Source organism: Notechis scutatus, chromosome 3 (genome assembly GCF_049901735.1).
Source record: "Notechis scutatus isolate UNSWTSFEM ecotype Mainland chromosome 3, rNotScu1.2, whole genome shotgun sequence".
In the NCBI taxonomy this organism is placed as follows: Eukaryota; Metazoa; Chordata; class Lepidosauria; order Squamata; family Elapidae; genus Notechis; species Notechis scutatus.
This window is the reverse complement of record NC_142011.1, coordinates 157,021,686-157,037,499: the sequence shown is the minus strand read 5'-3', so window position 1 is coordinate 157,037,499 and position 15,814 is coordinate 157,021,686. Positions and strand designations below refer to the sequence as shown.

At 35.9% G+C, this 15,814-nt stretch overlaps 2 protein-coding genes across 2 annotated transcripts; one reads left to right on the top strand and one right to left on the bottom strand.

The window, feature by feature from the left end:
- Positions 1-270: 270 nt before the first annotated feature.
- MC5R (melanocortin 5 receptor) lies at positions 271-2,316 on the top strand. Its single transcript, XM_087961491.1, has 2 exons — positions 271-400; positions 1,143-2,316. The coding sequence occupies exon 2, from the start codon at positions 1,243-1,245 to the stop codon at positions 2,212-2,214; it is 972 nt and encodes a 323-aa protein (XP_087817617.1). The 5' UTR covers positions 271-400; positions 1,143-1,242; the 3' UTR covers positions 2,215-2,316.
- A 12,009-nt stretch (positions 2,317-14,325) lies between these two features.
- MC2R (melanocortin 2 receptor) lies at positions 14,326-15,294 on the bottom strand. Its single transcript, XM_026671869.2, has one exon. The coding sequence runs from the start codon at positions 15,283-15,285 to the stop codon at positions 14,326-14,328; it is 960 nt and encodes a 319-aa protein (XP_026527654.2). The 5' UTR covers positions 15,286-15,294.
- Positions 15,295-15,814: the final 520 nt, after the last annotated feature.

The following is a 15,814-nucleotide window of genomic DNA, read 5'->3' as shown; positions in this document are numbered from 1 at the left end:
AATGGGAACAATCTTATAGGGATGGTTTCTAATAACAGAGCAGGCATGGGAGAAGAAGGGGATGCATCACCAGTAGCAGCCATGAGGTGGCACTAAGCATTCAAGTCTGAATCTTTGGGAAGTCCTTACGAAGTTAGATGAAAGGAGGAGTATAGGAGGAGCTGAATCACTGAAATTATTTTACTCTTGAGACTATAAAAAGGCAGGACCTCAGTAACTAATTTATACCAGCAGCAGCCCTGTCTTTTTGGATGTGCATTTCTCTTGACATGGCACTTACACCTGCAAATAACCTAAGAAGCTTTGATGATGTAAGAAACAGCAAGAGAAACTTCTGACATCCTGATGAAAACATACGAGATCTGAAGAGAAATAGGATCAGAACAAATAACAGGACTTGGTAAATAGCTACAATTCTTATCTACTTGCAAATTAAGTCTTTGGGGGAATACTGGGATTCTTTGAATATTACTGCTTAGACTAAGAATATAAATATATTGTCAACCTGAATGGTCTGAACAGCTTGCACTGTTTTTGATAATATTCCTGCCATGTCAAAGAAATTTGAACTCAAGTATCCATAGTCAGGCTAAAATTCTGATCAAACTGATGCGTGGTGCTAAAGAGCAAGAAAAGCTATATAATACACATTTGAATAGCAGTATGTTATTGGAAGGTATGAGATTTGCTGCGAAGAAGCTGACATATAGCTATAAGTATCATTCTTTCATCCATTGAAAGATCAAGGAAAATATTTAAACTTTTTTGCTTTATGGTTTAGTAGACAATTGAAAAGAAAATCGTATTATGTATAATTTAGAATAGTGGAGGCTGATTAATTATACAGTATTATTTGCTAATCTAGAAATGTTAGCATATTAATATTCCCCCAGATCCATTAAAAAAACCCATCAATTGAAAGTAGCTGGATGGAAGGGGAAGGAAGGAAAAAAATTTGGGGGGGGGATAGATGAGTGGGAGATATATTGATCACCATCATTGCCTTTGGATTCTTGTATTCCATATTTGGATTCTTGTATTCCATATTCCTTTGTTCCTAGCATTAAATGAGCTCAGAAAGATATGTCTTGAAATTCCACTTCCTCTCGGTATCAAATTACTTTTGGTCCTTCTCTTTGCAGGAACTTCCACATTTCTGGAAATTGCCTTTCCAAGATTATGTTCTGACAAGCCTCTCAGACTGGAAAGACCATCTTAAAAAGGGCATAATTGCTAACAGAGATGAATTTGTCCAACCATCCCAACATGTTAGACTCTAACTTCACAGCCCTTGGGAGCAACCTCGCCACTCCCACCACCGGGACCAATCCATCAACATGTGACCAAGTGGTTATAGCAGCTGAAGTGTTTCTTATGCTCGGCATTGTTAGCCTTCTTGAAAACATTCTTGTCATCTGTGCTATATTTAAGAACAAGAACCTGCACTCTCCTATGTATTTCTTTGTATGTAGCTTAGCGGTTGCTGACATGTTGGTCAGTGTGTCAAACGCCTGGGAGACGATAACTATATATTTGCTAAACAATAGGCATCTTATTATTGAAGATGTTTTTGTACGTCACATAGATAATGTTTTTGATTCAATGATCTGCATATCTGTGGTGGCTTCCATGTGCAGTTTGCTAGCTATCGCCGTTGACAGGTACATCACCATCTTTTATGCCCTCCGTTATCATAATATCATGACTGTGAGAAGATCGGGACTCATAATTGCATGCATATGGATTTTCTGCACTGGCTGTGGAATTATCTTCATCCTTTATTATGAATCAAAGTATGTAATTATATGTCTCATCACCATGTTTTTCATCATGTTGGTCCTCATGGTTTCTCTCTACATACACATGTTTCTTTTGGCTCGCACTCATGTTAAGAGGATAGCAGCTTTGCCAGGATATAATTCTGTCCATCAAAGGACTAGCATGAAAGGAGCTATCACTTTGACAATACTACTGGGCATCTTCATTGTATGCTGGGCTCCCTTTTTCCTCCACCTCATTCTGATGATCTCCTGCCCTCAGAACGTCTACTGTGTTTGCTTCATGTCCCACTTCAATATGTACCTCATTCTCATAATGTGCAATTCAGTGATTGATCCCTTGATCTATGCTTTTCGGAGCCAGGAAATGTGGAAGACTTTTAAGGAGATCATATGCTGCTATAGCATGAACTGCGGATTGCCCAGCAAGTATTAGAAAACAGATATAGATCACTGTAAGAACTTTTAAGAAATAACACTTAGCCTAAATGCAGTTACCGCAAAAGCTCATTCGGTGGTGCTTATTTGTGAGTAAACATGCATAGGATTGTCTGTTAGTTTACAAATTAAATTATTGATTTCCTTATGAACTGCTACACTTCTAACTTGTGATCCTTGTTGACAGCCTGTGTGGGAAATGAGCATTTTTTCCTATTTGTATTGCCATTTTTGGATGACTTTATCGTCCTTCAGCAAACATGAATATATGTGTTAATTGTTTATAGAGATACAAACAGTTGTTTGGTTTGGTGGGCATATATAGTAAATTGTCTTTGTATCGCTAGCAATCCAGATAAGTCTTTTAAACAACCAACACTTAAGAATCACAAAATGTCTTTGCTGAACTCTATGTACAAATGCAATTTGCATATAATTTATAAAGAACTCAGTTCTTCATGGGAAAAGAAGCCAAAGTATAAGAAAAGCACAATAGGTAACTCAATGTAAGTACAACAATTTCATATTTGTTTAAATTTTTTAAAGACACTCAACTCTGACTATGGGTCATATAAATGATTTGATATTTACTGATATCTCTTGTGTCCTCTTTTTCTTTGAAAAATAGCTAAGAGTAATTTGCCCTTTAATATTTATAGGCGTGTCTTAATTGAATGCTGAGGGTTAAATGGGAATGAGTACTGCAGGTGATCATTGGTCTTTGGCTTGATTGTATTACACCCATTGCTGCTATATTGCTGTTTCTCCTGCATGATAGTGCAATACTTAGAATGCGGTATAGCAGGCTAATTCAGCTCACTGGCAGGAGTTCGATCCTGACCAACTCAAGGTTGACTCAGACTTCCATCCTTCTGAGGTGGGTAAAATGAGGACCCAGATTGTTGGGGGCAATACGCTAACTCTGTGTAAACTGCTTAGAGAGGGCTGTAAAGCACTGTGAAGCAGTATATAAGTCCAAATGCTATTGCTAAGTGCTATGTCATATGTCTGAGATAGACAGCATAGGACAGAATCCAGCAAAGTCCATCTTAAAGCTTCTTCATTGCTTTAGCAAGGAGCATCAGATTATTTAGATGCTGCTGTTTATTTGTGGTAAATCCCTATCATTATTACTATTTTTAAAAGTGTGCTAAAATAAGATGCACCTTTTATTTCTCATTCAACAGTCAATTTAAGCATGTTGGCCCAATGAGTACATACTACTATCAGATATTTAAGTGTGCATTTCCTATTAATTTAAAAGTGGGTTTCTTGAGCCAGCATTTATGAAAATGAATTGATTTTCTTTGAAAATAAATACATTTTGAATATGCAAAGTGTTGAGCTTTGTCCAGCTTTATGCATACACTAGAAACAGAGATAAATGTGAAGTGTAGAAAGGTAAGTAGACTATATAGGGAATGAGTGCTAACATAAGCAGCAAGTCTCTGGTTGCAAAGACTATAACTTTTATTGGAGATGAAGGCAAAGCCTGAATGATGCTGAGATCCAAACATGATTTATATTGTTTCCCCTAAAAACCATTTTTTTAAAAAAGTCACATTTAGAATACCTAAGTTATTATTAAAGTGAAGCATTTTAATAGTTCTACTGATTTCAGTGATAAAATTAAACATTTTGTGATATCTGTAACAAATTTGACTGGATTTAATATTGGCTGGATTAATATTTTTAATTGCCCAAGGAAGACGATTTTCAAATCCATTTTTCTACCCATCAGCATGCATTTCACAATCAGCTTAACTGACTAGGATGTTGCTAGATTTGTAGTTGTTCCAAGGTCAGTGTTCAGAAATAATAAGTAATGTTTTCTTCTGAAAAATGTACAGCAAGTTCCATGGTTATGCTTGGACGTCATTTCAGAAAAATGTGGATCAACAACTTGTAGAATTTAATACTTACAATGAATAAGTGACAAATGTTTTTCCTTGAAAGCAATGTAGTAATTGCCAGATGTTAGCATGGTAAATGAGTCTTATCTAATAATTGTTTAGTAGGTTGTGGGAATGTGTAGATATAGCAAGCTAATCAGGTATGGGATAATACGACAATAAATGGTTGCCTTCACTGGACATGTTCAAATAGCAGCTACACCCAATGATATATTGGTCTACTTTAGTTCTGGTTCCTATTCTGAGCAGAGCAGGGCAATATACAGTAAAGGGTCATCTAAGTCTATAATTCCACTTTCTGCTGAAAATACACCAAGTCCTGCAGGAAATGTAATAATGTAAGATATTTTTCTGATTATAAATTTTAAAGTAACAAATTACTTATTTCATAATTTGTATTTGAAATATTCTTTTAGTTTTAATGCGGTAAGGTAAGTTTAGAAGAAAGTTTTGCAGCTTTACTGAAGTTCTTATTGGAAACTGTTTTATTCAAATCTCCTTTCAATGAAATATTTGTTTGAAAACCAAAAATATGAATGAAATGTTACCAAAAAGGTTTGCAATTTAATTGCATTCAAATGAACAAAGAAATCCAATGTTTTAAGAGAGTTCCAAATCTTGTATATACAGGGTAGATTCACTCAGACTCAGTAACTTTTTATGTACTGTATATCTCCTAATGTGTTTGTGATACTGAAATGCAATAGAAGCAGGTGAATTACATTCTATTCATATTTTCAGCCTCGAGACCATACGTAATACTATTTTTTTCTCCCAATGGTACCCCAAGGTTATGAATGAAATAAATTCCCATAAAAGCAGAATGATCCTACAATTTAATGTTCAGCATGGTTGGAACAGTTCCAACATATCTAGTTAGGAAACGCTGCTATAAGTGATTCTTCAGATTCAATTTGCTTTTAAATAGTTTACTGTATCAAATTACTGACTTAATGAAGGATTTTGAATAATCTTGTTTTGTTGAAATGTAACTCTTATTGAAATGATTGCATTATCTCAAGCCCTACCCTGAAATGGAAATTATGTACTGCTCTACAAATAAATACTTTGTGTTGCAGTAAATTTCATTATAGGATGAAGACTGAAGAATTTATTATAATATTATTTCAAGCAGGAGGCAGTGTTTGAGTTGTTGTAAAAAGAAACCATGCATACTCAAAGGCTATTCAATGCGATATAGACCATGTTGTAAATTGGAATTGCTACATGGGAAATGTGAAGCTGTATAAACTTGCTGAATGTATGTTGGTTAATTTTTCTGGAATTTTACTTGAAATAAACATGTAGGCATTTCAGCCAATAATTATTGTCGGAGTGGAATTACTTATGATTTGCATTATTTTGCCTGATCAATGATGGCACCTCTTAAAGTCACTGGTAAACAAGTTTTTAAAATGTCATTTTCAAATTTTAGCAAAATGTCTGTGTGGAGTAAAATTTCAAAATTTCTTGGTTCAATTTAAATACGTGTGATAAATGGATCCATTGATTTTGGATTTCATTCTTGAATGCAAAGAAATAATCTATCAAAAATCACATAACAAATTAGAAACCAGTAAGTATAAATTGATCAAAGATTAGTTAACAATAATAATAGAACTGAAACATATGCAAATGTAGGTATTCCTGGTCAAATTGTATGCTTCATTGATTCCTTAAATGAATAGAACACTCCCTGCCTAAATCTTAAATGCAAAATTTTATTGAAGATTTGAAAGCAGTTTTACTATTTATGTGTACTTGACTTCTGAACAACTTCACAATAAAAAAATGCAAATATAGAAAGCGAATCTGGGATACTTTTTTAAAGTTAGGGGTACTCCTCAGTTAATGCTGGCACCAAAATTTAAAAATGTTCTACTCTTTCAATGTTACTTTTTTTTTGTCTCCAAATTTATCTTTTGTAGTTGTTGATCAATTTTTGCTTTATAAGTCTAAAGTACTTTATCCCAAAACATTTCTGGCTTATCAAAGTGATATTTGTGAGACTTAAATGATGACCTGTGATGGGGTTATTGCAAAGTTTCTGAAATTTTCCTATGTGGATTGTTGGGTATACAATCCTATCCTGTAGATCTGTGACCAGCTATCTTAATCTCAGCTAAATTTTTCAGCAGGGTGTTGGAAGAAAACTATTGATTCAGATCTAAGCAGGTTTCACCAACTCTAATGGATATTTTTCTTGATAGTATAGATCAGGGATGTCAAACTGGCGGCCCGCAGACCAGCTCCATGAAGGGGAAAAACATCACGATACATCATGTAATGGCAACACAACACTGCAAATTTGACACCCGTGGTATAGATCTTGCTCTGACTTTAGCTGTTTCAAGTAACTTCGGTTTTTAAGAATGCTTTATCACAACTTAAATGGCTAGTTGGGAGCAATTAGACAAGTTTAAAAAAAATAACCTTTCCTTGCTGTGAGAGTTAATTAACTTCATTTTTAAATGCTCTGACAGCTGCTTAGAGGAGTCCATAGTGGTTGAAAGCAGACAGAATAATAATCACAACCTGATAGATTAGAAGGGTCAGAGAATTTGTTCACCTGTGAAATTATCTTCATCTGACTAATTATAAGCCTAACAAGTTAATTACCATTTTGGCTCTTTTTAAAACTTTACGTATGCCAAAACATCACTAAACCAAGTGGAAGCATGTTAAAACATCTACACCTATCATATTAATCATTTTCTTATTTTGAATTAATAAACAGGATACATTCACATTTGCAAAAATATGTCATGTGTAACTTTTTATCATGCAGCAGTTACATCAGCTTTTATTTACTTATATATTCATTGAAACTTAGATTTTGACCAGGGACTTCTAAATTTTTGCAGGTAATTCAAGATTCTAATCAGAAATTAAAGACCTAAACAGAAACAGATTCTGCGTTTTGGAAATAAACTACAGATAAAGAAACCGCTGGTTAATACTCTTGTTTGAGCAAAATAATAAGTTAGTAGTTTGTAATATATTTAGCTACATCATATTGAAGGTCTAAATTCAACACACTTCAGTATTAGTGTATGGACAATACAATAGGGAGGACAGTACAAAAGGGAGGACAGTAAAAGGGAGAAGATATTGTGTTAAAATTTTACTTTGTGTCCTCCCTGTTTCTACTATTGTGCCTACTCTTCGCCTGAAGATTGCTAAAGTGAGGCTACTTCCTTTTCTTTGTAGGTGTGTGCGCACACATACAGAACTCATGCTGTTAACATTCTCTTCTGCATAATATACAATAATTAGCTTGATGTTAGGCTTTGTCTGTCGATGTTTACTCCTTGTAAATAAATCTGTTTTCTGTTATAGTTATAAAACCTCTTTCACTAATCCTTGTTCAAATCAGATTCTCACTCTTGGGAACCCTCATGTGCACAAAGAGTGAGTTGACTTTCAGTATATTAGTGTTTGAAAAATAATATTAAAATAAAGAACAATTGATCTGATGTTCATGCTGCTGCATTCTTTGACATATTGATAGGAATCAATGCCACGAAGGGTAGCCTATTTTTATTACAAATTAAAAAATTACAGAGCAGAGCAAAATGCAATGTTTCATCCATTTTTAACACGAGTCTACATAGCATATAGCTTAAGATACTATAGGTAACATAAGGTACTATAGGTACTGTTATGAAGTCCACTCCCAGTCAGGAAGAATTCTTGGATGACTTTGGGCTGCTCACCATCCTTTAATTCAATTCACAGGGAAACTGCAAGAAACGATTTGGAGGAAGAGCATTGTCGTGTCGTGTCCTCCAGGATGGACACAACACAAATAGAATAATGGTGTTTGAAAGAATCATGTAAGACTTGCAGACCAATCTGCTGTTCCTGCAGGGCAGGAAGTTCCTGCAGGACTCCAAAAAAGAAACATCCAAATACAGCAATATCTGTAACAAGCTATATTTTGAGGTCAAAATATCACATGCATCCTGACATCATCATTCACAAATAATATTTATTTTTCTGATTTTTGAACCATTCGCCTCCCAGAGAGAGACTCTGGTTGATGTACAATAAAACATTAAAATACAAAAACAGCATATAAAATATATATAGTTTAGAAAAAGGCAAGAATGGTTAAATGCTTCTACTTTCAGGTTAAATATGCTTATGTAATAGGGAGCATGTGTGCATGGATGGCTATCTCACTTTTGCTTGACCACATCCAGCAAAAAGAAGCTAGTCACTTCTAAGTAACTGATTTAATTGTCAAACTACTGAAGGTATTTTCCTCAACAGGAATTTGCTTTCTTTTGCTCTAATTCATCATTTTGTATCCTGATTTCTAGGGTGATTATGCTTTTCTTCTAAAATGCTTTTTTTGTAGAATTATTTTGGAGCCTATTTTGGATATTAACAAAGCTGGGTAATCATTTTGATTTCCTATTTAATACCTGGATTTCAAAGACACCACTCTTGGCTACGAAAACTCTCAGTGAGGCTAATGAGATTTAGCCTCTGATCAATTTAAAGCTTTGACAACACCTTACAGTACAGTTGCCAACACTTCAGAATCAGAAATAGGGACATGATTATTTCAACACTTTTCTTTTTTGCTTCTTCCTCCCTGCATCTGTGCAAATTCCCACTGTCTCAAACACCACGTTGATACAGAGGTCTTGAGGACCACAGTATAATTTTGATGGTACCAAAGTTAAAGTAGATATAGAAAAAGTAAAAAAACAAAGAGCATTAGTTACATATACTTTTTTATATATACATCAATTATATCAGGGGTGTCAAACTCACGTCATCACCGCGTTGTCACGTGATGTATTGAGAGTTTTTCCTCTTTTGCTAAATCAGGCGTGGGCAAGGCCAGCGTGTTATGCATCATTGGCCACGAGTTTGACAGCCCTGAGTTATATGCTTCTCTTTGCATGGCTACATAGAAGCAAGACCATCAGCTGAAAAAGCTTGCCTTTTATGTTTAGAGTTAATTATGTAGTCAAGTTCATGTTCCTTTCTAGACAGAATTTTGGAAGGTGACTCTTAGGCAACCTGGTCTCAAGCCACATAGGGCTTTAAAGATGAAACCAGCACCTTGAATTGCTCTCAGAAATAATGTATCTTCCTTTGCTGGCCGTGTTCTATTAAGGCTGTGCTGAAGAGGCACTCTGCTTATATTTGTTTGCATGCGAGTAACCTGTCATTTTGATTCAAAGGACTGCTTGATTGGGGTCACTGGGAAGAGATAATTCACACTCAGATGAATGAAAACAGAATTTGTAGTTGAAAGTACAAGTGATTACTTATAGACTCCCCTGTACCAGATGTGTTGAAACAGGATAAACAGCCATATTTCAAAAATACTTTTAGCAGGATATCTGCATTGATTCAAATTTCTGTTCGATTCAAAGTCCTAAAACTGTCCTCCTTATGCTTTGGTTCTCTGAGTCCTCGGTATTCAGTGATGAAAGGACTGCAACTGAAGTATTGAGATGGATTTCTAAACAAGAACAAATGGCATGAAGCTGCCCTGTCCAATTTGTAGTTTGCTTTAGCATGCTCTTCAGTGTGCAGCATAAGATTCTATACAGAATCGGTACAGAGCAATGCCTCTGTATTAGCATAATGTCATTACCTTTTCATTTTATCTCACAGAATACCACTTACATAACTGTACCAATATAAACAATTTTGGTCTCTCTAAAGCAGGGCTGTCAAACTCATGGCCCATGGGCCAGATGTGTCACGTGCTGCCCACACTCACGTCCAGTTTAGCAAAAGGGAAAAAAAGTCAAGATACATCACGTGACACTGCCGTAACACCGTGAGTTTGACACCTCTGCTCTAGAGCATTAGTCTCTGCAGCCTTTTGCTCATTTGGAAATTTTGATAGAATATTATGGGTGTTCTCAGAAAAGAAGCATCATGTTTGATATGGTCTCTCAGGAAACACCCATTTTCTAGTAGGCAAAGTAGTGATGTTTTACTGTATCACTCTTTCTCACCTCCCAGGATGGTCTCTACAATCCACAATTGTTCTTACCCTTTTTTTCTGGACAGATAGGAACCCTTCTAAACAAGACACTGGCTTATAATTTTGTAGTGCCCAGAAACTTAGAGCTGGCATTGACTATGCAGCATACCCCTCCACACCTTTTTTTAAAAAGTTAAGAGACTAAAAAACAAAAAAATCAAGCATGTGCTAGGGAAAATTAGCACATTGACCTATAAATATTAGTCCTTCCAATCAATGAAAATCATCTTATTTTGCACTCTTTTATATAACTATAATACTCAAATCTGTGAAAAACTAGATAGTACTGTACTTCTCTATTGATGGCTTTACAGGGAATAGGACAATTATGTGAATTTTAAAAAGTGTCTACTGCGATCATACCAATTGCTAATATCGACACAGCTTATTCTCAGTAGATGACATACTGTGTTTGAATACTGTTCAGAGTTTTGAAAGAAAACTATAGTGATGATTTCCATGAAATATCTTGGTAAGATTAATTGGAAGGGTTCAATGAGTTTTCACAGGAGATAATCCATTCAGTTAGAGATTGATGATGTGATTAAACACATTTTTAAAAAAATAACCCAAATCAGTCCAAGCGGAAAGAAAGGTGCTAAAGATAACTTCATTGCCTGAATATTGATCTTATGATTTCAGATAATGTTACTTCAGTGATTGCCTCCAATTTGCAACATAATTTTTGGGACACTAAATAGAAGGTAAATCTCATTCAGCTAAAATTGTATCTAGAAAGTGCCATCACAGTAAAACTTTCCATGACATTTGACATTAATGGTTCAAAAAACCTCAAGATAATCAGCTCTTTTGGCATTGAAACCTCACTTCAGTAGGATAAATTATCTGTAACACATAGCAGAAGTGGTATTCAGCAGGTTCTGACCAGTTCTGGAAAACCGGTAGCAGAAATTTTGAGTAGTTCAGATAATCAGCCAATCCCATCTCTGACTGGAGATTTTACAGTATCCTTCCCCTGCCACGGCCATCAGGCCACAGCCACAGAACCCGTAGTAAAAAAATTGAATCCCACCACTGACACATAGGCCAACATTTGAAGGAAAGATTAAAAAAAGGGGGGGACTGGTTGTTTAATTGATTTGGAAAACAATTTTTGAGCCATATGAACTTAACAAAAGTTCTCAAATTGGAAATTGCTAGCCTATTAGCTTGGAAGAATTCTTTGCTAAAAATCTTCAACATCTCAACATTACTCATGGATATATAATTTCTCAGCTAGGAGCCATTACCTCATTATATTTTATACATTTATGTGACAGAACCTTTGGAATTAAAATAAAATTTGGCCTCACAAATAAGTGTAGATCCTTGTGGTGGAAACATGTCTTTTGATGAATATATTTTTGAATAAAAATTTCCTAAAACTATTAGGCATGGATTTTCATTGAATGTAGACAGCAGTTTATTCTAAATTTAGTTTTTACCTCCAAATCAATATAATAGATTTTGAATTGCTACTCACAATGGGATTGGATAATCTATTTTTTATTGGATAGGTATAATAAAAGATTAATGACCTTTTACTTTGGAGAGAGAAATTCTAAATAGATTGAAAATACCAATCCCTAAAACTCAACCAATAGAGTATCTCTCCAGCTTCCGTACTTTCACTCTCAAAAAGCTACATAAGAGTTTTATCTTATACAATGCACTCTCTCTTACATGCGGTCCTCTTTTTATAAGATTGTGCTCTCTTTCCTGGTTTTACATTTGTTTTTGGCTCAGCCACTATAAATCTTTCATTTTTCCCCAGGTGAACTTAGGCAAGAGCAACCAAAATAATATATTTATCCCAGAGAGTAGTCTATTGTACATAAGCATTTGGATGCATACACTTTTCCCCAACCAGCAGATGTTTGCCACAATGGATGCTTACTTTTAACTAATTGAAATGTTTGCCAATTGATTCATTACTTTGATTGGTGTAGTTCTGCTTCAAAGCAGGCAGGTTAATGAGTAGTCCATAATGAGGGTTTCCAGAACTCTGTGTAGAGACAATTTAATTATGCAGTCTATGAGGCCTGGTCAACAATTCCTGAAGAACTTCACAACTGATGGTCATGGTACATAAAAGAATAATGCCTGAATTTTGAGATACAAACTGGACGTTGTCATAAGGAATTGCTGTCCATGTTCTATGAAAATCTATACTCTTTGATGTTAGGAAGGTAATTTCTGAGGTGCACTGTAATAAATGGCCTGATAGCAATTTAGTAAACACTTTCATTGCTCATAATCTGCAGGAAAGCCAATAGCAGTTTCCTGACCTTTCCATTATACTTTTTCACCTTCAGATACAGTTGAAAGAATTGTATTCATCTCTGTGAGGAATTTAATACAGAACTTACAGCTTTTTTATTTTTTTTCTGCTGTATCTGGTCTCAACTTCAACTAATGGTTAGGTACATACAGTATGTATTGCTAAAATATGATGGACAATAGAGGGTTTTTTTTAAAAAAAAATGAACACTTTTCTGTTGCCTTTTGCCAACAGCTTCAGCCTCCAGATGTTGTTTATTAAGAAATCAACTCCAGAATTATGTTCTCCATGAATAAAAAAGTAAGTCCTGCTCAGAAATTAGAAGGCTTTTGGAGTTAGAAGGATATGACTTGAGATTTGGGTGGCATAGATAATTGTGGTATGATAAAGGTTAATGTGAATTTTAAAAATCATTATGTTAGATATGTCATATTGAGAATATGGAATAAATACTAACCTAGGTTGTGCCTGAAAACACCTTTGTGGATCTCAGTACAAGAAGCAGTTTGGATGAGAAATATTAAATAACCTGAAATAACCAAGAACATTTTTATCTGGGCATATTTGGGTTCTTTTCTTCCAGACATTCAAGATGAATACAGCAGGTCTGTATTTTTCAGACTATAAGATGCACCAGACTATAAGACACATCTTGGTTTAGAGGAGGAAAACAAGAAAAAAATAGTTTTTTGCCTCCACATGTCCCATTTTTTTCCCTCCCCGGAGTCCTCAAAGCACTCTGCAGGCCAAAAACGGGCCCATTTTTGGCCTCCCCGATGACAACAACCACAATATTTGGGTCAGAGACAGATAATAATTAAGGTGCTAATTTCTTTTTAAAGAAAAAAAACCCCACAGCACAGATAATGTATGTCACTTTGTAGCCATCTCTTTATGGAAAAACATCATTATCTGGGACAACAAGTTTATCTAACAGTTCTTTGAAGATCTTCTCATCCAAGAAGCTTCTTCAGCTCTGGGTCATGACCTGGATGACTGAGAATATCCCTAGACAAGTTTATCTAATCCATTGACTTGTTTCCTTAGTGACTTCTTGGGTATATATGACACATCACCTAGGACATGAATGTAGTAGCATATCCCAATGTGTTCCCAAGAAATTGCTAATGAGAGAAGAGCTGCCTTTGTATATGGAGATAAAATACATTAGTCATGACTGTTGGTCAGTATATTTTGAAGATATTTCTTATGTTTCCTGAATGTTGATGTTGGATTATAACATCCTCTAAGGGTCTGAAACCTGGCTATTCTTTAGCAGTATTCAGGTTACTTTCTTTGATTCTGCACATCATTTATGCACATTGTTTTTATAAGAGGAAAATGGAACTAGACCTAAAGCAAAGGGAAACAAAAACATATTTTACAATCCAATTCTTCTTTAACAGCTGCAGCAAACAGATTTGAGCAAAATCCTATTACCATGTGGGAAGAATAAAGGGTAAGTATGTTAATTAGCTCAAATAATTTCTTAGTTGGTTAGAGAAAACATATCCATTGATCAGCAGTAAATAATATAGCAACATCAGCTATAATGCCCTATTACTGCAGATTCCTTTGGCCAATTCTAATGAAAGTTATTAACTACGTACAAAGATCTGAGTGAGGCCTATATCTGATGGTGGTCTAATTAAAGATATTAAGCTTGGCAGAGCAGCACTGATAAGTGACATGTTTAGATCCTTTAAAACAGGGTTTTCCAACCTTGGCAACTTTAAGATTTGGGGATTTCAACTCCCAGAATTCCCCAAGCTGGGGAGTTGAAGTGCCCATCTTTAAAACTGCCAAGATTGGCGACTCTTGCTTTAAAATCCTTGAGATCCTCTGTGATAAATTGGTAAAATGATAAAACTCGCTGGAGTTTTGAATTTCTAGTAGCTAAGCCCAGCTTGGCTGCCAGCAGCAGAACAATCTTTTAAAAGTACTTCTCAGTTCTGGACTTCGAAATGCATAAATCATGGGATCAATGACAGCATTGAACATGATTAACATACCGTTGACATGGAAGATGGACAAATAGCAAACGCAGTAAGGATTTTGGGGGCAAAGCTGTATCAGAAGCACGTGAAGAACGAAGGGAGCCCAGCAGCAGAGAAAAACACCAAGTAACACTGTTAACGTAATGGCTCCTTTCATGTTAGCTCTCTGGTGGACAGAACTTGCAGGCATCAAGGCGATCTTTATGGCATGGGAACGGGCAAGCAGAAACATATGGATGTAAAGGCAGAGGATAAAAATGAGCATGAAATAAAACAGAGCCGAGAAAGACACAATAGTGGCGATCTCATGGGAGAAAATCACCACTGCTATGCCGCTCCCTGCACAGAAAGCCCAAATCACCAGCAAAATCAGTAAAGCCCGCTTTTGAGTCATGATGTTATGGTAACGCAGCGCATAGAATATAGTTATATATCGGTCAGCAGCAATGGCTGAAAGGCTGAAAATTGATCCCAGTAGAGATAAAATAAACATGAAATCTATAATATCATCCACAGTTGTTATCATTGTTCCACTACATGGAAGGTATCTCTTTCTGCAAAATATGATATAGAAGATATTCTCCAGAGTTTTGGACAAGCTTCCTAGCATGTCTGAAACAGCTAAGCTGCAAATGAAAATGTACATGGGGGAATGCAGGTTCTTATTCCTCCCTACTGCAAGGAGCACTAGCAAGTTCTCCAGGATTCCTACTGTAGCAATGGTGAAGAAAATTTCCTCTGGCACGACAATTGTCATACAGTTGGAGACGTTCAGTGATTGTTCACTGTGGTTTTCAAAGATGTGAATGCTTCTCTGCTCCAGAAGTCGTAGTATTTCAGAAGCTGTGTTGGTCTTCATCTCCTTCACCTTTGTGATTTAAGGATGGGAGAGGGGATAAGAGAGGGTGGGTAGAGAGAAATGCATGACAGTTACTTTGACCTGATTATGAAATTGCAACTATATCAAACTGAACATCTGATTATGATGTCTATGGAGATTCTCAGGCATTCAGGTCACAGTTGTCCCAAAGATGCTTTTTCAAGAGGCAACTGGACTTTCTTGTTTTTCTTTGAAGTCCACATTTTGGACAGAGAGGACTGCTGGTTTGAAAGAAGGATTGAAGAGGCTATCTACTGGCTGTGTGCTGCCACTGGTCCCAGCATCAAGATATGGGATTTGGAAGGTAAAATCATTGTGGATGAGCTCAAACAGGAAGTGATCACCATGAGCAGCAAGGCAGAACCCCCTCAGTGCACCTCATTGGTCTGGTCTGCTGAGGGACAGACTCTATTTGCTGGCTACACAGATCACTTGGTTCATGTCTGACATTGGGACAAAATGAAAGAGTGCAGTTGTTGATCCACAAGGCATAAACTATTATGTACAA